Source organism: Metopolophium dirhodum, chromosome 3, assembly GCF_019925205.1.
Source record: "Metopolophium dirhodum isolate CAU chromosome 3, ASM1992520v1, whole genome shotgun sequence".
NCBI lineage: Eukaryota > Metazoa > Arthropoda > Insecta > Hemiptera > Aphididae > Metopolophium > Metopolophium dirhodum.
Window position 1 is genome coordinate 3,087,188 of NC_083562.1, and position 26,736 is coordinate 3,113,923.

Here is a 26,736-nt window from a genome sequence, read left to right on the forward strand (position 1 = left end):
AAAAACGTATTGTTTTAAGAAACCTATATACTATTACACACACCTTGAGACCGACTTCATGAGCCGTGTAATTTCCATACTGTCTGATGATGCACAACGCCTTCTCCAAGTAGCGTTTCTTCGTCTCCTCCGCCCACCAGTCCACCAGGTTACCCTGTTTGTCGAACTGTCTGCCTTGGTCATCAAAACCATGAGTGATCTCGTGACCGATTACGAACCCAATGGCGCCGTAGTTCATGTACCGAGGACGATCGCTGGAGAAGAACGCGCCTTGCAAGATACCAGCGGGAAACTCTGGAAAATGTACAATCGCGTATATTGCAGTAAATATATTACATGGTTGTAATGATTCCTATATATTTCATGTGTGTTATTATGTAGGTATAGTAATTTAAATTTATATGTCATAGTGTTTTTTAAAAAACTATCACATTTAACATTATATAAACAATTAATTTTTTTATTTTAATTCCGTTAAGTGGTCGAATAAATAAATAATAAATTAATAAACTTCTAGCGTTCTATATGTTACAATAATTTAAAAAGCGGTTTGATTTGTGCTGTTCCGAAAGAGACAACCAAAATATTGTGAACGGGCAGAGAAAATAATTATTGTTTGATGACCACTGAATTTTGTCGTTTCATTTAAAATTTTTAAACGACTTTAATTTTCGGCAATTAGACAACACGGACTGACACCAAACAATTAGGTAATCGTATAGTATATATATTGCAATATTACTTACGGATACTGTTTTCAATAGCACTATAAAATGCATTTACGATTGCCGTTTTACTGTGAGTAATCCAATCCGATTTGTTAACAGGTTGCCTTAATTTCGAAAAGCTGTAGTCGGTGCCAAATTTGGTCAAATTTAATATTGATGTATAATAGTCACTGTCGTTGACTTCAAGCTAAGAACAAAAATAACAACATATGATATTAATATTATTAATCAATAATGCTCACAACAAAAACTATTTTTTAAATATTTTAATCATATTATAGATCGTTACGCTTCTATGCGCTTTAGTTAGGTTTTATATTATGTATAATTAATTACATTTTCATAGAACGCATTCAACTTGCTGTCGTCCAATAACTCATCGGGGTATGCAATGTGACTGGTCATCGATTTTGCTTTGTCTATCGCGTTTTTCCTACAACGAAATAAACAAAAATAATGACATCATAAACTTATTATTTTATTGTCAAGAAAGAGATGCGCATATGAACCGAATGTCGAACTTTACCTCGTTTCGTCGTCCATCCAATCGATTGACGCTAATATTTTGTACATTTCCTCCCTGATACCGTTCACCATTTCTAAAGCGTTTTTTTTAGCGTTTTCGTCGAAGTACCGTCGTACGTACAACGATCCAATGGCCAGCGAGAAACTTCCGGAACTTATGTCCACGCATTCCTTCCATCTGGGTTCTCTTTCAGTCCTGCCTGAGAGCTCTGTGCTGTAATCCAACTGTCTTTTTCTCATTTCTTCGGTCAGATAACTGACGGACGCCGCGGCAGCTCTCCAAATCACGTAATTCGCTTGGATCCTGACGATAAAAATCAAAGGAGTTCATATAGGCAATTTAAATGACATTTTGAGAACAATTTTCTTAGTACTATAATAATATTGTTCAATACGTAATTACGAAATTGATAACATGGAAAATTAATTGAAAACATTCAGACGCAGATCATCGGCTCGTATTCCAGCTTTTATTATATAAAATGTAGTAAGCTTGATATTTTGGATCAAATGACATATTCGTTATTTAATATAATACCTAATGTTTAGAATTTATTTTAAGAATTTATTTTAGGTAGAAAAATTGACTTTTTCACATTTTTTAAACAGCTGTAACATTTTTCATTATTTCCAAAACTATATTTTGTTATATCCAAAGAATTTATTATTCACTTTGAATTTTGTCTTTATAGCCACTGCAGTAATAGAACGAGTAGTCGCTTTTTTCCGAGTGTTTCGCATTACAATTTGGAGGAAATATTTTTAATTGGACTTAATATTAAAGAATCATACCGTACGACAATATATTTATGACGACCTAAGTCGTGCACATCAGTTGCATATAATTTTACCTCTTAGGCGTATTGCTGAGTAAGGCTTCGAGGTCCGACAAGTATTTCGGCGAGTTTACAATTATGATGTCGTCCTGCCGTATGTTCAATGGGTTCAACAGCTTGTTCAGGTACTCTTGCCACGGTATACTGGGGAACTTTTGTTGCAGGTCAGCGATCTTCATCGGGTTGTACAGCTTGGCGGCGTCCCGGCGCTCTTCCAGCGGCAGCGATATCTTGGCCAACCCTATCTCGAAGTCCAACGACTCCCTCAGCTCCTTGGTGGCCCTCTGCCGGTCGGCACCGAACAGCACCGCGATGTCCACCATGTACTTGTAGTACGCGGCCACGATTTTTTCGTCGGTGCCCTTGACCAGGTACTCCCGGCTGAGACCCAGGGACGCTTGATCCAGCTGAAATGTATGTCGGTCGGGCGCAAAAAATACCCGTCAAAACGCAATTATAACACACACTCGACGCAATAATAATAATTTTAAAAAAAAAATTGTATATCATGTAGATCGGCTCACGTCAATGGCTCTGGTCGTGGTGTTTTTCAAATCCGTGCTGATGGAGAAGTCGATGAAGTAGTCCACGCTGTAGCCCGCCACTCTGAACTTGTACACGCTGTCCTTCCACGTGAACTCCGCGTCGTTCCATTTGTCGGCTTCCAGCACCGGCCATCCGCCGAGGCTTTTCAACATTTCCTTGATCGGTCCCAAGCCTTCCTTTTCGATTTTTTCTGTTGACATATACATTTTTATAGATTATAATATAATACAATATTAATCGATAATGTATCGTCGAGTGTTAGGTGCAGACTGTACGATATATGTATACTATAACTACAATGTTATACGGCTGCGATCATATTATAATGCGTACCTTTGTCCATGCACGATTTATACAGCAATTTCGCCATTTTGAACGGTTTCTGTTCGTTCGGTTGAATGGGTTCGGTGACGATCATTCGCAGCTTGTTTAACAGCGAGTCGCTGATCGCGCTGAACGTGGTCTGAGACGTCTTGTCGTCGTCGATGATGGTTTCTTTTATGAAATTACCACACGCGAACTGGTAGAAATCGTCGCAAGGATCTACCGTTGGATCCATATTGTTGATCACAGAAGCCGCTATATAAGTGATGATATCAGTAATTTAGTACCATAATATATAATAAAGCACACGTGGTTATATATTTTATACCAATTAAACAACGATATAAACATTTTATTAAAAATTTACCACAAATAAGTATAATATTATCAATCGAGCCGTGTATCGGACGAATTATGCTTACCAGCTTTCACACAACCGGTGGTGAGACAAATATTGTCTTTTTCGTATTCCCTGTTTTGGAACAGACTTCTACCTCGTGATTTGCCAATCAAACCATTGTTTTCAGCCGATATCGACGGAAGGCTCTCTGCGGAGGTACACAATTGGTTTAGAATATTATAATCATAGTAATAATAATAATATGTAATAATATTATAATATTATAATTTAATTATAATATGTACTATAATAATATGGTAATCATTAATATGCAACGTGTGAATAACATATAGTTTTGCTGGATGTAGTCGACTTAACGTTATTATAAATCATTGAAGTATATATTGGTCATATTTTTAGAATATTATTACAAAATAATAACTAAACAGCAGCTATTAAAGTGACCATTAAATAAATCGTTGTTTTTTTCATATAATATATAATCACTAAAAATATATAAGGTACATTGTAGTAGCGATAAACTGCGCGTGCGCCATTAAGAAAGGTTATATATTACTAACGTCCAACTGGCTCTCACTTCGATATTATGATTTAATTGCAAAAGTATAATCACGACACGTATATTTCACATGACCATTATCTTCACTTCTGTATAAATGTATATATATTATATATGTATATATTTAGACTATGGAGAACTTCAATTTGCAATTAATAAACGGTGTGCGGTGAATTCACATTTAATGTTCACAAAAATGGATGGTAAAAATAATATTTTTTACATAGAATAAATCATTTTTGTGTACTGCTATAGGTTAAATGTGATTAGGTACAGACGTACAGTGTGATTTCAGGCAATATGTTTTGATCAAATGATAGTATTAAATTAATGATATTTTTGTACCTATTAAACACCGTATGACTTTCTATAATAGCACTTATACAATTTATAATTTACTATAATACTATATAACATAATGACAGATAAAAATATATTAGATGATATTTTTTAGATGAAATAATACATTAAAAACACGACGCACAACATAAAAAAATATCTTATGCCAAATAATCATTATATTATTAAAATGTAATATATTTCCATTTACATGTTATGTATTTTATTTTAATCATTATTCATTGATGAACAGATGTATTATATTAATATTGTTATGTGCTGCATAGAAATGTTGAAACTGATGGCTATTTATTATGGGTCTACCTACATCATCATTAAAATATATTCAAGGCTCATACCTATATATAGGTTATGTTTATTTACAAAAAATTAAATTATCAAACGATTACGGGAAAATATTATCGTAATGTATTCTGAAGAAAAAAATGTAAAAATACGATAGAACACGTGCAAAGACGAAAACGAAAATCTTCCGGGACTTCGAGGAAATTATCAATAAATATTATTATTTACACGTGATGTTTTGTAATCGTTTTGAAAACTATAATGATATTACACGTGGTATGCTATATAATATTATTTACTGCGGAAATCGAAAAATTATAAATTTCCTGTCAATCCTCATCGACAAACTCCAGCCGGAGGTTGCGCGTCCAAACATCGAGCGATGATTTTTTAAATTTTTATTTTCTCGTAATACGATTAATACCTACTTTTCGTTTCGCACCTCGTCGCAATAATATATGACTATAATATTCTGCGTTTGAAAATCGCAACCACCTGCTGCGAGTAATAACCACTGCGAATACGATTCACGAGATGCGGCGCTGGTTATTACCGTTTGGCGCCTGCACCGGTTTCTGCGAGCGTTTAAGTTTTATTTCACTACGGACACGTTTAAGTTTTTTTATTTTAGCGGACACGTTTTGTTGCGGTCCGTTATAAAGTAGAGCACAGCAACGGGTTTGTTTTATAATATTATGGCTATATGTCGACGACCCAACGCGGTCCACAACTAGTTTATCATCGGGTGAGCTTTGTTTTTAACGTGTGTAGGTAGGCATACTATTTACGGGTCATATTAAAACAATGTGATAATTTAACATAATAATTATGTATTTATATGTACCATTGCGCCGACGTAGGTATATCTGCATCCTATCGGTCCCATCGACTCTGCTTTTGTATTAGAATTTGATCAATGTAACGCGTATATGTAAGTATAGGTATAAAATGGGCGTGTGTCTAGAGTATTTGAAAAGTAATTATAAATACTTGAGTAAGTACACAAAGATAGCATTTAAATGTGTCACATACATATGGTATCCTGTACACCTGCAGCTAAAATCGATATCACTTTGTCGTACAACATTAAACGAATATAATATAATAAAAGGTATTTTATTATGATATTATGCACTATAAAATATGTCGACGACCGAACGTGGAACTAGTTTATCGGGCGAGTATTATTTTTAACGTATAATTATGGTATTTACGGGACGTATTATAATAATGTGATAATGTAACATAATTATATTATATTATGTGCGACCATAACATATTATAGTGCAGAATCTTATCGGTACCGACTTCATGCAGTAGATTCTTATTGAGTCAAACGCGTCGATGTCTCGAATTTTCGTAATCTCGAATTCAATTGAAATAATTATACCATATTATAATAGAACTCGATGTCTCGAATTGTTTTCTGTTCCCCCCGAGTTTTGACATAATGAGAGTTTACTGTAATATCATTGTAACAAGTTACTAAAGTATACGTAGGTACCCTATATAGGGTTGTATTTAGAGGATTTGAAAAGTACCTATATGCTATATGATATATAATACAAGTAAACTAAAATTATAACATTTAAATGTGTCACACGTGGTACCCTATAGCTGAACCTGCAGCCATCACGCCGCCGTTACATAGGCGTAGAGTGATGAATTCATATAGGGGGCTATGTCCTCGCTATTATGTTTATATAGTACATAACACAAATTCTAAAAATGAAACTAAAAAAATGTAAGGGAGGGAGGGCTAAACAAAATTCTAGGAGATATGGCCCCCTTAGAGCCCTAACCATTCTATGCTTATGCGCCGATATCATATTTTTTACTCGCACCAATATGAAGTGTAACAAAAAGACTTGACGAAAAAAAATGATGCTACTTAAACGTATGACAAAAATTGTTAACATTTTATGATTTGTAAATAATTTAAGAAATATAGGTACTCATGTCAGCATATTCCCCAAAAAAATATTTTGCAAAAAGTTATTATGTTCCAAATTTATTGATCAAAAAAATATTGATATTTAAAAAAATAAAAAAAAATAAGCTACTTGACTTAGATAAATGTATTTTTATCAAAATTGTTCTTATAATCAGATTCACAAATTGGCTATTTTGAATATATCCAAAAAAATTTAAATCAAATTTTAAATTTGTATTTTCAGTGTTAAAAATAAAAATAATTGTTTGTACAATATTAAAATTTGTGTGGCGCAAGTGACTTTAAATTATATGTATAAAAAAAATAATATTTTAAATATTTATTAGAACAAAAGTTATTCCAAAAGTCAGTTATATCTGTTACACTCTGTATAATAATATATTATATAATAATTAATAATATATATGGTAAATATACGTGCGTCCTACATATAGTCGTTACCAATCAAGCTTGTTATATACGTCGTCGCTGGGCTTAGAAATATAAATCAAACGTTAAACGTTATTCGTCTTACCCATGTTGCAGCTGTGGTTGAAGTACAACGTGGACAGAGCTAGGGCCAAGAACGAGGACGCCAACAGCATACCGCCGGCGACGATGGTCAGATTCCGTTCCAAGTTCGTCCTCCTCTTCCACCATGTCGGGTTTCTGAAACGGACCGAAAACCAACTGTTATTACGAGGTAATAAAATCATAATATCTTGTAAAATGTACGCGTGTTTGATGTGAAGTCTATAGATGACTATAGAAGTGCGGTTTATAGACGCAGCTTACAAGTCGTATACACGTATAAGCGGTTATAATTGCGAGTAATTAATAATTATTTATTATGCGCAGCTGGTGAACGCGTATTAATAATCAAGTACAATACGGATATACAGTTTAATATTATAATATTATATATAGCTATATATAATAGTAATAAAAAGTTTAGACATAAAGTTTAGACGCGAAATACAGGAAAACGTCAAGACGACCGTTTTATTCGACTGACCGTTACATAACACGTCCACATTAATTATCGTAAATTATAATATTATATTATTATAATAATGTAGTTAGGTATGTATAGATAATGATTATCGTTGTTTCAGTTGTTGTAATTCTTATACGTGTGTGACGAAGACAAATTGCCAATATTGTATTATAAATTAGCATATTAAATTAGATATATAGCACCCATAATGATATTTTGCAATGCGTATCATGTGTCTCGTGTCCGTATGAGGCGTTTTTATTTGATCTTAAAGTAAATGTCCGTCATCACAACATGCAGTGAGCGTCTGGAGGATTTGACAATTATTATCAATCATTTATTTATTATGTGTTTCGTTATAAATTATAATATTCACTAACTTGTTCACGCACGTTTGTATTTTATAATAATTAAAGGGAAATCAATAAAAAAAAATCAAAAATGTACTTAATTATATATATATATATTTGTTTATCCAATTATGTATTTCAATAATTGATCCCATTATCAACTGGTGTAGTGAATGTAATATACAATTTTTTTATAATATGTGCTAATTATTAATACATACTATACATAATATAATTCGGGACCAGACTGTTCCGAGTCCAACAGGCGAATAATTCGATTTAGTATTTACTATGAGTCCAATAATATGCTGTGACTTATGTATTCAAATCCTACAGGTAGGTACACCATTTGGGCTGTGACCTTTACATATATTATATTCTACTAAACGGCTGTACAATAAAATGATAACGATATAATATTATACACTAAACAAATAAGAAGACTGTCTGGGGTCACGTGTTCCTCAATCATCATATACGCCTTTAAGAATTTTAAATCAGTTAACATATTTAGTTGGGCTTGGAGATTTGCATAACTTGTAACTTATTATAATATTATAATGTGCATATAAAAATGGGCGTGCGCCGTGCGATATAACAGTATAATATCTAAGTTTTAATTTTAATTTTTGTAAATCAACAGGTCGTATCCTCAGACCTGATGAAAATAGGCTACAAGTAATAATATTATGCATTCAGATTATTAATTCGTAATTCATAGATCATTCGTTTGTGTATTACATACACGCGTGCACTTAGATAATTTTCGGAGACTGATATAAAGAAATCATAAAGCCATTGGTTACCTAATACAATATTAAAACAATATGATACGAGTGCCTATATAGCTGATGTATTCTACTTTAATTATTTCTTAATAATTAGTGGAATGTATTGATTAATGACTTATGGATGATGCCGATTTGGTTTTGCCCAAAAATAACCGTCATAAAAATATCGATTATTATTATTTATGAGTTGGGCGCGATTACCGGCTGCACCATATATTATTTTTTTAATACTATCACTGTGTTGACATAATATTATCGGTATAGCAGTTTACCAATGATATCGACATATCGTGACGGCATGGTTAATACTTGGGGAAAACTGCAAAAACGTTAGGAGGAAACGATCTCTGCAATGGATTATACCATATATTATTATTACGCGCAATCACTGCAGCCGTCGATGTTATATACAATTTATGTAAATCAATTGCAGCGGATATAGTCGAGGTGTATAACAGTAATAATAATATAAAATGTGTTATATTCGGTGAAAATTATGACGAACCTGAATACGTGAAATCGACCATAACCAATCGACCATACCCCCATGTAATTAAACGGCCACTGTCTGCGTTTAATGCTTTTTTTTCAGCTGAAAATCAAAAACTAGAGAGAGAGAGAAAAAAAACGAAAAAGTGAAAACAGGAAAAGACTTGTACACATACATAACAATATTATTATTATTATTATTGTGTATATTGTATTGTAAATGCCTCCGCGCACGTACGACGATCATCAAATGTATAATATAATGGTGTCCACCGACCTGAGCAAATTGTGTGATTTGTCAAAAACAAAAGCTTAGTCTATTAGAACAAAGACTCGTTTTCGGACCAAATTTTTGAATTTTCGATCGAGTGACCGATGGAATTCTGTCAAGCCTTGTGAAAATCGCGATGCACAATAAAAACGTTTTATTCTGAACTCCCTCCGTAACCATGCGAACGCGGCGTTATGTATTTCGGTTCTACATTGTGTTGACGGTTATTGTGTAAGTACATAATATAATATAATATTTATCAAAAAGTCAACTAAAATATATGGGTACGTTACTTTAAAAAAATGGTTTGACTAAATATATATCGTAAGTCCGCGTGACATTTAGCGTCACGTATTAATATTAAAATAGTATATTTTATCGTAGATTATACAGCTATTGTTACATGTCATAGTTATTTATGTTATATATAATTCCTCCCACTTTCCCATCCGTTGAAAATATAAAGTTTTTTTAATGAATCGACTTTAAAGGTGGAAAAAAAAGGGGGACAAAGCATACAATCGGGCACTATAATTCATATATTATATTGAGTACTATAATAATCGTGATGATATCATTATTAGGCGCGAAAACACAGTCTGGACCAGTTTGGACTACTTCAAGATCAGTGACCGGGGAACGGGTTTGGTCAGCACGAAAAAGGAAATCCAATTTTAAAAAGCCGTTTTACGTATTTGTATAGAAATCACGAAAATATAATATAACTATCGCATTTGCGTACAATTTACCGAAATTTAAAACAAACCGTAAAAATTATTATACATTATCGCATAATTGTATACGCGTCCGATGGAATTCTGTGCTGCCTCGCATCATAATATATATATTATAAGTACTGCAGACGCAAGGTTTGAACCATATACTGGGTACATGTTAACGGTTTAAGACGCAACATGCATAATATTATGGTCTTGCAGTTCTTTATGATTACGTCGGGTCGAATTTATACCCCGACTGATTTGATATTATTTCACGACCAAGGGAGTCCTTGGGGGTGACACTGATATATTATTATTATTATTATTATGTATTGTAAAGGTACTTATATGTAAGAAAGCATAAGTACGATATATATGACTACAAGCGCATTGTATTACAACTACCTATTGGATTTATAATCTATGTACATAATAATAAATAGGTTATATTATGTATTCGTTTTAATAAATTAATAAATAAAAATATTATGTGACACGTGACTGGATCTGCAACTGATTTTGACGACATAATCGCTCGGAACCGATCGCGGTGATATGATATTTGGAAACGTTCTCTGAGAAAAACTATTGAATGAAACAGAAACATTTGAATTCAAAATGGAATAAGTAAACGTATAGAAATGCTGCGAAAAAAAATCTACCTGATTATTAAAATCCAAACAAAAATCTAAACATCAAATAACCGAAAAATAACGATCAAGGTTCACATATTATAATATAAACGCGAGCTTTAATAATATTATGCAAAATGATCGCATTTCTGTAAAATATTAATTTATTCGATCGGAATAAATATAGCGAACAAGTTGTCACCTTTTAAACGCATTTTATATATAGGTAAAGGTAAGTACGCACGCGTATTTGTAGCCTGCAAGTGTTGCAATAAGCAGTAAACGCAATAATAACTAATGAAAAAAAGCTATTTGGCTTTAATTCAACGCGTTTAATTATATTTTATTCGTTGTGAATCATTAATTGTAATAATAGTTTATTATTTTAATACTATTGTTCTATTCGCAGTAATATAGTTTACTTTAAAGCCAACAAATATCAATTTTAAGGGCGTAAATATTCATTCCCTTTATGGATGTGTTTATTGCATTATGCATAAAAAGTAATTATTATCGATGCGTTCGGTTTTTTTTTTGTTAAAGAAACATAAAATTTATACGATTTGTATTAACTGCGTTTATGTCTTTCCGAATGTTAATATGTATTCCCTATCATTCTTATCACGAATACCGAGTACCTATTATACGCTTTTAACAATAATTAACGACACCTCAATAATTAGCTATAACTTAACTATCTACGCCATAGTTTGATAGCTACGACATTACGTGCAACAATATCACGTTCTGGTCTACGACCAATTTCATCGTCCTTCACTATATTTTCACCATTTCGAGCATGGGTGAATCACATTGTTTGTTATTATTAGGGCTGAGGACTTCTATAGTACTCGAAATCCTTAATATAGTACCTCAAAATATGTATGCGCATATTCGTTTAAAAAACATATATTATATGCACTTAAAATATGCTCTAAAAATCTAATACTAAAATATAAAATATAGAACCTAAATATTATAATATTTATGTGAAAATAAATATAAAAATATAATATTTTAATCAACTGATTAAAACTTGAAAAATAATAGCTCGTTAATCAACCAACCAAAAATTATAACTGATAACCTAAGTTTACTCTCTACAATCCTACACGCCTCGCGATGTTATCGGCCAGATATAGTGAATTACCTGACCGATAATATTAATATTACCTACATTTATAAGTTTACCGTAGAAATTCGGAAAATAATATTTTTTTACAGATTTTTACGTGTTCAATTACCTATATTTAATATCGACACTTTGCACATTTTGTAGATACCCATGTCCTACATATACCTATGATCTTAATTTGTTCAATATTATACAATATCAAATATGCATTTATAGAATATGCAACAACGACAAAATATGCAAAATACAATTTTGAATATAACCTTCGTGCGTTATGAAACATATAATTTATACATCACTCACATATCGTTCTGCGATCTTTCTAGACAAATGTGAAAAAACTAAAAGTCCTCAGCCCTAGCTAGTTAATATACTATTATAATGATTATTTTGATGAATTCTTGCATATAGATTTTTCATAAAATCTATATTTATCAACTCGTGTGAAAAAATACAGTCTCGTGTTTGAAATACGCTCTTATGAGTGTTTAATTTCGTCCACTTTAATTTGTACGTGAATTATTAGGTAGGTATTGTATTGTTCTTGAACGTATCGCAACTTGCAACACACTATAATCAATGCACACATCATTTAATATTGCATGTACGGGCTAATTAAAAGTTAATTTTTTTTTAAATATTGATTTTAATTACAGAAGGGAGTATAACGTGATCAATTATTATAATAATATGTTCTGACGATGGTCCGAAGTTTTTTCACTACGATTTTTGAAGCTAAATAAATCGATAACATAAAATATTATACGTTAAAACATTATCGACGAAGACGCATTGATTTGGTTTTAATCGTTCGTAGTTTTTTTTTTTTAGATATAGGTATCTCGTATAGTTACAGGCCAAAACGATATTTTCAAGACACCACCGGTTAAGGTCGCTTAATTAAGTGTTTTTCTTATTCCTCGCGCAGACTTCTCCGACGACCTTTGGCCTCAGAATATAGAGACGTTCCGGCCAATTGCTTTCTATCCTTCGAATTGTGAAGCGCGAAAACCACCATCGCGGCCTTAACTAGTGACCAGAACTGGTGTTTTAAATATTTAATTAAACGTGTTATTAACTATATATTATACACTTAAACACGATATTATAAAAACCAAATGAAAATCTCGCGCGTTGTTGGTCGATATAGCGTATTGTAGGACTGTACAGTGGACTGTATTAATATTATTACACGTTAAAATTTACATTGTTAAACAGTATAATTATTACAGTGGGTATTATGCGTCACGACCCTTAATCATGGAACATTATAATATTATTATGTGACAGTAGTTATTGAGAACTGCAGCGTTTAAAATATAGTTGCTTAGGTTATACCGATTTGTCCGCGTCCACGATAATACTATATTGTTAGCCCATAGAGATCACATCGAGTACCATTAAAGCTATAAAATATTATTGTGAGCCATTAAAGTTGAATAATAATATTATACAATGTATGATATATACTATATAATAATATAATAATATGTCAATTATGTAGAAATATGATTAGATGCGATTGACTATGTGTAGTAATATTAAACTATCTATGCACATTAAAATACCTCATTCTGAGGACAACGCGAGCTTGGAATAATGTTCGTTACACGATAAAACTGTTTTTTTTTAGTTTCTACTGATAGGTATTTTTATAACACTATATTGACTTTATTTACTATATTGACTTTCGCTCGGATAACTTATCGATTTCATTTTCATTGATCCACGTCAACTTAACTACCTAGTTAACATTACGATAAAATGTTAGACCATCATATTATACTATAATAAGATTAAAGTGATCAGTTAAAATGTGAACAGTATTATTGTTACAACATTATAACATTATTGCGATGCTCGGTTTATCACCGAGTTACAAACGATCTTGTATTTTTAATGTGTCAAACAGTTATCAAAACATTTAGTTAATATACATTTCTGTACGTGATCTTTTACAATATCCATGCTAGAGTAAACTCAAAAATAATATTATAATATAATATAGTCATGCTGTATCATAAATGTATAATTACTGTATAACACATTTAGGTATATATTATCATCGTTTATTCGTAAAGCGAAATTATTATAATTATTATAAAATATAATATCTTATATAAATTTGAAATTGCAAAATAATCGTAATATTAAAAAAAAAATTAATATTTTGAATTTGTATTCACTTTCATTTTTGAATTGAAATGTTTGTTAAAATCGAACGCACTCACAATTGAAACGCACGTTTTCCATTCTGAGGACGTTTGACATTGACCGAATTGACAGGTATAAACCAAACCGAGAAAGATCGTTGGTTGAATTTTAATTAGTCATTAAACCATCAAAAATATAATAATATGTTCACATTATTTTATATGATACCTAGTGATAAACAATGAAATTGGCAGACAAAATGCATTGTTTACACAAGAAAAAACCCAGCTGGTCCATAGTATGAAAATCTATTGTAATAAATGACATTCTCTTGTGTTTTTAGTTAAATTATTTTAATTCTTAAGAAAAAAGTATAGTTGACTAATCAAATTAATTAAGCACAGCAGCTATAGCAACCCTTAGGTAAAATAATTGTTATTTTTCTCTAACCTGTGTACTTGAATATACTTGAAAAACTACCTATTGTTTGAAAAAATAATTATAATTTATAATTATTGTTTTAATATTATTATTATTATTATTAAACCCTGAGAAGCTTGATTTTAAAAACAATTTATTGTATTTGTGTTTAATAATATATTATTATACTGATATGATGTACGAATATAAAATAACACAGTAGTCAGTATTATTATGTCTCCTTAAAATTTGAATAGGTCCCCAATGAAAAACCTAATGGTTAGGTAACTAATATATATATGTCTGCATATTAAAAATCGTTAGTCAAAGTTTTTTTTTATAAACATTTAAAGTTCAAATTTTGATAGAATTTCTCAAATTCAAAATTTAATATTTATTTTGTAGTTGAACATTTATAAAATTTTTTTTATTTATTTAGCGTACACGACCGTGTAATTCAGTATATTTCATTACGCAGACGCGCAATAATGATATAAATATCGAGACTTGTTAAAATCAATATTGCTACAAGAATATAAATAATGAGTAAAGGAGATCACGTGTTCAAATAATTAGGGATAAATACGTATAATATTATCATATTATATTTTGTGAAAATTAATGTCCTCGATGGTCGTTTATGCGGTTAGTTTTCATTTCATCTCCATAATAATTGATTCGGAGTATGAAGAATATTATAATATAAAACAAAATAAAATCAAATGAAATGTCTCTACGATAAATAAACCATGGTAATTAAAAAGATATTATAATATTCAATTTGTATAATATTATTTTTGAACGATTATAGTATTGAATTGTGTATTTGATTTAGTTGTATATTAGTCAATTGATTTTATATTCTTGTGCCTATATCATGTTTATAACATATTTTCAGTTTGCTTTTACATTTATTTGTAATTATTGTTATTTAATATTTTATTCGGAACTTTGAATATCTACTATCGAAAATGAACATTTTGATATTTTATAGGTACTAATAAATATTTTGTATATTTATATAATATAAATGATTTTTTTTGGTTGTTAAAAAATATCATGATTATAAACACGATTTTAAATAATAATTCAAACAACCCACAGACAACATTTTAACCCTTGACAGACATCTCCGTTCTATACAGGTTGTATACGTGTATTATGTGTTAGTCATACACAATGTGACATAAAAACTTATTTCCTACCTATACCAATTCTGAATTTGTCGTATATAGTCTATACTTGCAAGATCTACTTTATCTTTGATTTTTTTGATTTTACTCTTCATAAAAGTTTAATGTGACGATTTTTAATTTCTAGTTTTTTTAATTAAATTTTTTTTGGATTATTAAAAGGTAAATTAAAATTTGTGAGAAAATCTAACTTAAGTAGGTAGTTGGGTAAGTTCAAATAATTTATTCTCAAAATACTTATTTTTCACTAAATCAACATCGAAAATAGAATATATCTACATGTTGCGCGGGTTAGACGAATACAGAAAATCACAGCTTCCAATCCCTTATAATCTTTGTGTCATCATATACCTAATATATTGTATAATATTATAATAGAAATATGTATACTCTCAATACTCAATACTCACAGTTAATAGGTCATACACGCATATTTACACGAATGGTTGTTAAATCCATTTGTTAGGTTAGTTTTTTTTAAGTAAGGTAAAAGTAATCGTTTCAAGTTAATGAAATAAAAAATAAACTTTATTGTGCCTGAAAACACGAAAGGTATTATAGGAACATTTCAGCGTGACAAAACCGTTTTTTTTTTACTTTTGTCATATCGTTTGTCGTTCAAACTGCGTACTAATTGCGTATTAATGGAAAGATGGTTACTGATAGGTACCAAATATGCGATTACGGTACAAAAAGTAAAAACCTCGTCCCGAATTCCAACGTCTAGATTAAAATGTTATGTTATTAGTAAATTGTTATTACATATTTTTATTTACCGACAGTTAATAGCGATATGATGTAATAATAATAATAAATAAAAAGCTCGTGATTTGTATTTTATTTGTTCAAAAAATGGCACGTATCGTATTATTATACTGCTTCAGTTGACTAAAATAGTTGAAACGGAATTAATATAATTTGAAATCGATGATATCATATTATTATATACGGTACCGTCGTAAGGTTTTGATCCAATTAGATTATTCGATAAACGAACGTTTGTTTGTTTGATATATTTTTTAAGTTTTTATACATCTTACTGTGTATACCTAATGCCTATATATGTGTGTATTAACTACACTACAATATAGCGTGAGTATAAAATAATATGTATTTTGAATAGTGCATTAGTTCACGCATCGATTATAATAATATCATCTTATTTAGAATGATTAATTTTTCGTTTGTTCTTTTTTTCCAGTTCGTAGTTTTCATAATTGCTGTGTAATTGTATTGTATGTAGGTACATCGCAGGTTTTAACGTATTAAAACCAAACACATAAATAATAAATAATTGTTTGGCGGAGAACAATAACGATATAGGTATACGCTGTACCTACCTTCGTATATGATTATAATCGTTTTGATTTAAATATTCATAAAAGACCTTGGTCTGTCCCATGGTCCTGCAGAAACAGCAAACCTCACGGTCATAAGGTAAAATATAATTGTATTATTATTAAGTCCTCTGCGGACCCGAACCTTTTGGACATGGTCCAAATGTCTCTCATCTCACGAGAAAACCGGATTCGCCGTACTTGTTTTAATTCGACCCTATAATATGTAGGTACTACATTATTACATTACAGAGTTCAAACGATATAATATATATTATATATATATATATTGTGAATACAATAATAATAATCGGTCAACGACACGAACATAATTAATTTACCGCATTTATCGTTGGCTATAATATTTTAGACTCGTGCCCTGCACACAATTTGCGATGCGTGAATTTAAAAATTTAAATCGGTATACCTATATTGAAACAGTGGTCTTGCGTATTATCGCGATTTCATTCTTACGAGCACCTATAGGTATAATAATAATAATAATAATAATAATATGAACACTCTGCTGTGGTTACAGGGGAATCTCAATATAACTCGAACGTCTTTGAGTCGAACTTTTGACGATGACTTGAAGAAATGTCTTGAATTTTAATATGTACAGACAATTTTTTCTATAACTCTAATTTTCGATAACTAGGAATTTATTATTTTTGACCGATTCGAGTTATCTAGGTTTATATTGACAGTCTGGGGTGTTATCGTTTCGATTCGGAGTGTATGATCTTGTGTTATTTTGCAGATACCTTTATACGTCATATTATACCTTTGGAATAATGTCTGTATAATAACAAATGTTTAATATTATGATGCACGATATAAGACAGTACTATCACAGAATAGATGGAAATGCATCTATTTTACGTGGTACTACCTTAAATCATGATATAATATGTGACAATACGATATATGATAATAAATTATGAATGATTCGTGTTAAGACTTAAGAAGGACATGTATTCTATAGGTAGATACCATGCCCACTTCTACCTTTAACCCATCTATATCATCAATAATCAAACTGATTATAATACTTGTAAGTTATTATGATTGTCACGTATTTCTTTCCGACTCCCAGCCGGAGTAGCAAATGAAAGAGATTCGAATCGACACATATATAATAATATTATAAAAAAAAAAAAATACGAAAGTACGGTTAAGTTGATACATTTACTTTTTATTTTTAACTGTGGTTACGACAAAATACATAACGAAACTAGACGAAACACAATTTTCATTGTATTAATTTTTGTATTAATATTTTTGGTGTATGATCGGAATGAACGGTTTTAATCACTTTCTCTTCCACGCGCATTCAAGTCAAAAAATATGAAGAACCTATGCGGACGTCCGATAATATTGTATAAGTACGTTTTGTTAAAAATTTTTTTTATATAAATATAATATTATAGTAATATTAACAATATAACCAATAACCAGGGGCTTTCTCTAAACTCTCGCTATCCACGACAAATTCTTATAGTAATCATATTATTATGATATACATGAACATAACATTGTTTAAAATTAAATCTATTAGAAAAACCGATCTAATCAGGCGTTTATTATTGTTAAACGACGACGATTATGAACGTCTATTTACGATCGATCTCTATAATAGTAAACGTATCACGTTATGCCATAGTAGTAAGTTATGTAAGCGACGTGGGTTTCTAAGACAACAATACATACACGTGAAATAACGATGCAAATTTCAGTGATATAATACCGCCGGTGTCGTATACGATGACTTAGCGTTAATTCGTCGTCGATTGAATTTTTCGGAGCTCATCGTCTGAAACGATCACTTTAATAATAATATAAAAATATGACATCACTGAAAGTGCACAACCATAATATACCTAGGTACCGATTATCGTTATAGCATCGTGCATTTCGTAATGACAACTTTTCCAAACAGATAGGATTTAAAACCAGTGCTGTCTCGAAGTTTGGTAAATTTAAGTCCACCGAATGACGTTTAACGTCTTCGAAATAACAGTCGCCAAAATATTACGAATATCCATTATATTTCAATACGAATTTCACTTTTTTTATAGATATTACTGGAAAAAAACACTACTAGACGACCATGTCGCTGTTTAGAGTTTGAACAATAATTAACGATAGTAATATTGTCTATTATTTGATTTTGCAGTGATATACCTTGGAATCATCAATAATGGAATATAATGTTTTATAACTGAATATAGTATTTTTGTATTAGTGTATCGATGACGATATTGACTTGGAGTGATGGAATGACGCGGATATTGTAACGGGGCAAAAGTCGGGTGCAGTGTAAAATAATATTCACAGCAGTTGTACTGAGTGCACACGTCGTATAGACATTTTATAGATATATACTTTTTACCAGCTGCGTATCCACTTGATTGTTGATGGCATTAGACGTTATTGCCGTGGATATCGACGATAGGTACCTACGACTAATACGCGGGTAATACGATATTTTAATGTTATACCGTTTCGGTATTAATGTAGGTTAGCAGGTTTCGAGACGAGTGTAGCGTTTTATATTATACTTGCGCTGTTTGTTCGCATTTCGGTCTCTGCACCGGTGTACAACTTTTAGAAAGCATAATATATTATAGGTACTACCTATTATTAGTATCGCATATCGCGAGAAAATATGCGTGAAAAAAAAAACAAAATCCATCATCATATCGCGGCGTTTTTCACATTCCGCGTACACCATTTGTAAGGCAATATACATCATAATATATTTCTTTCGAAACGCATAATAATACGTATGTATAATACCTGTACAGCACAGTCGTTGTTGTATATTATACCGCAAATTCGTGCCAGACGCAGAATATCGAAAGTTTCGTCAGTCTGTATATGGGTGCCTATTGATACGAATAATAATAATAATAATAATATATATTATTACGATGTTATTATATTATTCAGCCGTAATATTGTATGACTATAGATCACAGACGGATCTACATAATAATGGATCTATGTACTCGATGATGGTGGCAGCGGCGTTGGATTCGTCACGATTTTTTTTTTGACTGCTCGCGGTTGCAACGGCTTAGTATGGAGCAGAAGTGTATATAGCATGGGGCTATAGGTGAAACCTTCCAAACCTTACACTTCGCCACAACGACGCCAGATCCGATGGCCAAGCTTTTTCTGCGTTTTCGCAAAAATAAATTTAAATAATAATATTATAAATTATATTTACCCACACCGCGAGTTATAACACATATGTAGGCACACGTGACTACTATTATTGTTGTTTTTTGTTGTTGTTGTTTCTACTGCCGAGCTGTTGCGCGAGGCACGTCTATATATATATATATATTATATATGTACCCACTTGAGACACTATTTATATATTATATTATTAATTTTGACGGCTCGCCGACGTGTCGAAAACCACAACGCGAGAAAGTCTCTAGTACGACGTGTCTCGACGGCGGTCAGATCCGCCGCCGACACCTGTTTATTTATATATTACTATTATTGTGTACACCGCGTGAGTATAATACGTTTAAGTAATATATTGCACGCCGTTCACATGTAGGAAAACTTTTGAAAGCGAAAGTTTACGCACACGTATCATATTATATATAGGTGTAATATTATAATATTTCCGTTAATTTTTTTGGGGCCATATACTAAATCATCTGGCCCTATACTAAATCGTCTTGGTGTGTGATATCTATAGAAAAGTGATCTTAGATATAATAATTGAATCTAAAATGTAACTATTCACAAGTGATCAAATTCATTTCGAATCAATACAAATATATAAAACGACTAGCTGTCCCGCCCGGCGTCGTCCAGGTCAAAGGTTTGTATTTTAAACAAATATATTTGTACAACATTTGTATGCCGCATATTTCTTCTAATTATAATATCAATATAATATGTGACCGATTGCAACCATTTTCAGGTCCAATTGTGAATCTAAATTATCCAAGGAACCACTCGAACACACACAAAAAATATCATCAAAATCGGTCAAGCCTTAAAGTAGGAGTTCAGTGACATACACTATACACACGGACAGAAGAAATATATATATAAAAATTTGACAAAGTTTACTTCTCGGAGGAGAGCCCGACTCGTTATATTATTTTAAACAGCTAAATAATAATCAAACATTATTTGTATGAGTTTAGTAAGAAAAAACCGTCGACATATCTCCTGTGTTCATTTTTATTCGTCCAAAGCTCCAGAGCACCTCTATTATATCGCTTTATATTATGATGTATTACAATTTACAATTTATGGGAACATTATTTTTGTACCCACGCGCAAAACGACTATCTAATCGTTCCGTGGGAAAATCGCGAAAACGATGGCCAATGTTATGAATGATGACACTCAGCTCACCGATATTATATTATATATTATAAATACGTGCTTGAGCCGCAGGTGGGTTTGAGTCATTTGAAAAAACGGCTAGAGAAGAGAGATATTTTATTAGAACATATTATTATTTTAACCCATATACCTATATATGCAGGATTTAGATAAGTTATAATGTGACGCAATGGCGTAGACATGATTTCTGAAAAGAGGGATCAAAAAAATAAAATGGGAGGGGAAAATTGGAAAATCATCCACCCTCTCAAAACATTTTACTTAGGTAGTAAAATATTTAACAATAAGGAACAATGAATATAATTTGAATTGATTCAAAATTCACATAAAACACAATATGGAAGATTATCCACTCCAAATCCAACAGGGGGAATCTGACTCTCCTCTTTGTATACGCCACTGATGTGACGGCTGTATAATATTATATTCAACAGCCGAGTCTATAGTCGTCGACGATAAAATTGTGTACAACAATTGTGATAGGTCGACGAAATATTATTACTTATTTACTAGTTACCTATAATGTGAATAATACGGTGTACCGTATTATGTACTTTAGAGCTTAGAATACGACGAACGGCAATATAGTATAAGTATGGGCTGAGGCTGACAAAACACATTGTTTAAACCTACCTATTACAGTGAAATTATTGTATTAAAGTTATGCTAGGACTTCGTCATAGCAGAAGACAGAACGTTTTGTATTTATATTTTTTTATTTATTACAATAGTTATAATAATATGTGGGGGGTTTGTTTTAGCAGCCAGCAACCGAAAAAATCTCGAAATGTGAGACTGCAGCTTCGTCTGCCACGAGTTTAGATCTATACGGCATGGAATAAAATATATAATAAAGTGCACAGCTACGATACAGAAGTCTGTGAAATTAATATTTTGATAATATTATGCGATCGTCGATGACGCGTCTATAAAAGTCAAAACAATTATTATTAAAATTTCACGACTAGATTTGTCGCGCAGAACTATGTCGGTATCGTTATATAAGTGTACCTAATATAGGTAAGATGCATACTTATGCCCATTATGTATAACTTTTCAATATTTACATACTTAATCAAGCCAATTGTAAAAATAGCACATATATTTATAATAACGATAGTGAAATAATTAAGAAGATAATAAGCGTGTTTTAGACCCGAGACCGACTGAGCCGAAACGTGCGATGACGACTCAAAACAATAATATTAGCGACAGAAATATTATGATAAAAATCGTATTTCAATAATATCTAGGTATTTAACCTATGGTATTATAGGTACCTCCTATAAAATACTACGCACACCAGCGGTGGAGACCAACTCGACGGGGCTTATAAACGTATTATAGTGTTCACGCAAAAATTGAACCACGTAAAATGTATTTTAAAACTGTAGTATGAAAATTCAAAATAATATCAGAACATTGGACGATAAAATATAATAATAATAATAATATGTTATAGTAGGTAGCACATTTTATGGTTTTAAAATAAGACAAATAAGTCACAGACGGATTCAATCAAATATAATATCGTCACCGAGTGATATGTTTTTTTCTACATGTGTAACAACTGTAAAAAATAATATTTTCTTTAAAACGGACACAATTTATGTTACTTTATTAAATATTAATTAAATAAAATGTTACACGGTGTAAAAAAGCCAAATAATTCGTCCCTGAAAAAGCACGTAAAATTGAATTTTGTTTTTACTCTACTGAACATATTTAGCAAAAGTGGCTTTTAATAGAACACTCGCTAGATTCATTTTTTGTATTTTCTTTTTAGTTTAAATTGTCGAGACTAATTGTTTTTACAGTCTAATAATAAAAAAATTAATTTTTATAAATTTCATCAACTAGACGGTAAACACAATTTTGTTAGAGCGTCTTTTTGGACCGTACCACCGTAACTCGATCCAACCTCTAAGTTGGTGTAATGGTGTGTGATGAAGTGATTTTTTAACACTTTTCTTAAGTTTGGTTTCACGTCTGTCTGTGATCAAATCTTGCGCGCTCGATTTGAGGCACTTTTTGAAGATGAAAAATTCTGAAAATTGGTATAGACCTTGGTCTTGGATGACAATACAATAATCCGTTGTCATTTTGGGACATGGACCAAAAAAAAAAAAAAGGATTGTCCCCACGACGTCGCCGTAATATCTCTCGCAGATATTGAACTTGGGACAGAAACTATTCGTACAAGGTCAAGCGTACGTCATCATTAGTAGAGTTCGTAGCCTCGATGGACTACGTATCGAAGAATTGGACGCTTCAAAAATAACGGGCAAGACATTCTGTAACGTTGACGCTTTGGATGAAATCGACAGAATGAGACAACATCGTCCCAATATCTCGGAAGCAATTGTAAATGACGGACAATAAATTATAAGTACTGTCAAATAACAAAATATATAATACACATAATGGTCTCATAATGAAATTGTTAATATAAAAAAATTTCAATTGGTTGTGGCAAACAAAATAAATGTCTTGTCATTTCACGACCACATAAACTTATTTATTTATAAATAAATCATAATCACCAGTAGTTTGATTATTTTTGTTTCACAAACATATTTCTTAAACGTTTAATAAAAATATTTACTTTCAACTAAAAAGTAGAAAATAAAAAATAAAAAAAAAAATTTTAAAAACACACTTTTCCATAAAAACATTTAAAAAAAAATTTTAAAAATTGCACTAAAAAGACAAAAATAATTCTCTGTACTTAAAAATAATGAAAAATGTATTGATGAAAAATTTAAAAGTGTGTGGTGCATCATACAAAACATTAAAAGCCGAGCTAAGTCTCACATACACTTCTTTGTTCAATCCTGTTTATAAGATAGTGACTGGCAGTATATGTCAAGTATAAGAGCAAAATAATGAAAAATTTACTGATGAAAAATTTAAAAGCCAAGGAAAGTCTCACATACACTTCTTTGTTCAATCATGTTTATAAGATAGTGACTGGGAATATATGTCAAGTGTATGAGCACCACACACTTTTAAATTTTTCATCAATAAATTTTTCATTATTTTTAAGTACAGAGAATTATTTTTGTCTTTTTAGTGCAATTTTTAAAATTTTTTTTTAAATGTTTTTATGGAAAAGTGTGTTTTTAAAATTTTTTTTTTTATTTTTTATTTAAACTGTATTATTATTATTCACGTCGCAGTTAACAGAGCGGTTCGCGAAGCTTTAGTCATCGGCCACCCCCGAAGGCATCATATTGTACACCGACACACGTTGACACGTTGAGCATAATATATACACATCACACATAGGTATTATATCTAATGTATATCTAAATATAAATAGGTATATAGGTATCCATGGTTGTATGAGATTTTTGCATCCTGAACGTAAATAAACGCTACAGTACGCAAATACGTAATGGGAATTAATAATTCAGTTTTGTGAACACAAATTATAGCCTCACGAATTGATATATTCAACGCCTGCAGCGTAATAATTTTCAAAAAAAATAAAAATTATGGATCGGAAGAAAATACGCGATACAGCCGAAAACCCGTATAATACTTTGAATCGTTATAATAATTATTATGGTCGAATTATTACAGTGCTATTAAAATGTGCTAAATATTAATGGAGATGTGCACAAAAAAAATAAGAAATATGCTTAAAAAAAATGTTTAGTTCCTAGTTTTTTTACAATTCTCTACTCGTTATATCTGAAATACATTTACAATATAGCATTACAAAATAGCTATGGGCTTCGAAGAATGAAAAAATATTACGTTGGTCATGACTTCATATGACACGGCCACAAGATTGAAATCTCCAATCAAATAATTATATTTTTAAATTGGTACATTTTTAATCGGGTAAATTATTGTGAAATAATTATATCAATCACCATACAATTTCACCAAACGTATACACTAAATAATTTTAAAATCCGGAAATACTCTCTTATATATAAAAAAAAAATTGTAAATATATTCAAAAATGGTCACTAAAATGTTTAGTATGGGCCACTATGAGGGTTATGTCACTGGACAGCCTCCCTACTCATACTAAATCATCATGTAAATATTCCGTAATTAATGTATTTGCTTATTGTACATAATATATAACAGATTGTAAATTTTCTATTTTAAATAAAAAAAATATATATATGTTTAGGAACTTTAGCTTAACCTAGCAATAAATCCTGAAGTCCTAGATATTATTCTATTAATATAATTACTTATAATATAATTATACTGTTTTCTATAAAATTACTATATTATCAATCATAAAAATAACATATTTACTTGATCACAATGGTCGGTTGGTTGGTCATTTCGACTGACTGGTGATATTATCCCTGTCGTCGCGTCGTGTCGCTATATACTGTCGGTCACTGTTTAATGGTATAATATTTATGTACTGGCTGCAGCACGCGGCCGACGGATTCCACGCTACCTAACGATAATAACAATATAACGTTAAGCAGTTGAACATAATATTTTAATACCGACAACAATAACAATAACAATAATAATAATGCTACGATGACACGCGGTCGTCGCGGCCCGTCCGTCCGTCCGTCGGCAAACAGCGAGCGGGCCGCCGCGGCCGAGTCTTACAAATGTTTCTTTAATTTTCCTGGAAAATCACGAGCGACGGCTATTACTCGCCCTCGCCGTACACGCGCATTACACCGTCGAGCGTGGACAGCAGCACACAGTATTCTATCCACGGTCGACGGTGCGGCGGCGTCTTATTTTTATGGGAAAAAACAAAAATTTGTACGCACCTCGAAGGAAAATCTAAAGACAGATGAAAACACGTCACGTACAGAAAATGTTTTACGATATTTTTTATAATAATATTATAATATTGTGCACCGGCGGTGGTGGTGCGTCGACGGCGGAGCGCGCGTTGGTGTCGCGTACTCGGTGCAGCGTGCGATGTTATATACTGCGTCCGACGGCCGGCGTGACGAGAGTGACGGCGGCCCGAGAGACTGCGACGACGACGGACGGACGCGGCGCGGGTCGTGTCGCGACGGTGCGACGGCAGCAGCGGGAGAGTGTATGATATACGCTGCTCGTCTAATGGTATTGCGTCGTCGTGTTTGAGTATAGAACGACGTTTACGCGCCTTCCGCAGACGCCGTGACCGCACCTGAAACTTTAGGGTCCGAAACGGCCCCTCCCCTCGACGACCGCCCTCCCCCGCCCCAACCACCACTCGGCGGAGTCGGCCGACCGACCGACCGACTGACCGATGGGCGCAGGTACATCATAATATTATTTTTATACGAAATTATTATTATGATATTGTGCACGTGACATTATGACATTATTATTGTGTTGTACCGTCGCTGCAGTCACTACTTTACGTGGTGGGGGGAGGGGCAAGGGTGCACTCGTCCCCACCACATATATTCGGACATTAA

The 26,736-nt window shown here is 31.9% G+C and overlaps 1 protein-coding gene across 1 annotated transcript in view; it reads right to left on the reverse strand.

Moving 5' to 3' along the window:
* Nucleotides 1-26,394, reverse strand: part of LOC132942143 (neprilysin-2) — a 28,967-nt gene extending 2,573 nt beyond the window's left edge. The window contains exons 1-11 of the mRNA XM_061010452.1: nucleotides 26,092-26,394; nucleotides 25,607-25,757; nucleotides 6,993-7,126; nucleotides 3,382-3,507; nucleotides 2,969-3,214; nucleotides 2,614-2,825; nucleotides 2,105-2,496; nucleotides 1,255-1,557; nucleotides 1,065-1,161; nucleotides 747-915; nucleotides 44-294 (exon numbers count right to left, since the gene is read on the reverse strand). Coding sequence (XP_060866435.1) covers nucleotides 44-294; nucleotides 747-915; nucleotides 1,065-1,161; nucleotides 1,255-1,557; nucleotides 2,105-2,496; nucleotides 2,614-2,825; nucleotides 2,969-3,214; nucleotides 3,382-3,507; nucleotides 6,993-7,126; nucleotides 25,607-25,635 — 1,959 coding nt within the window. The 5' untranslated portion in view covers nucleotides 25,636-25,757; nucleotides 26,092-26,394. The remainder of the gene's footprint in view (nucleotides 1-43; nucleotides 295-746; nucleotides 916-1,064; nucleotides 1,162-1,254; nucleotides 1,558-2,104; nucleotides 2,497-2,613; nucleotides 2,826-2,968; nucleotides 3,215-3,381; nucleotides 3,508-6,992; nucleotides 7,127-25,606; nucleotides 25,758-26,091) is intronic.
* Nucleotides 26,395-26,736: the final 342 nt, after the last annotated feature.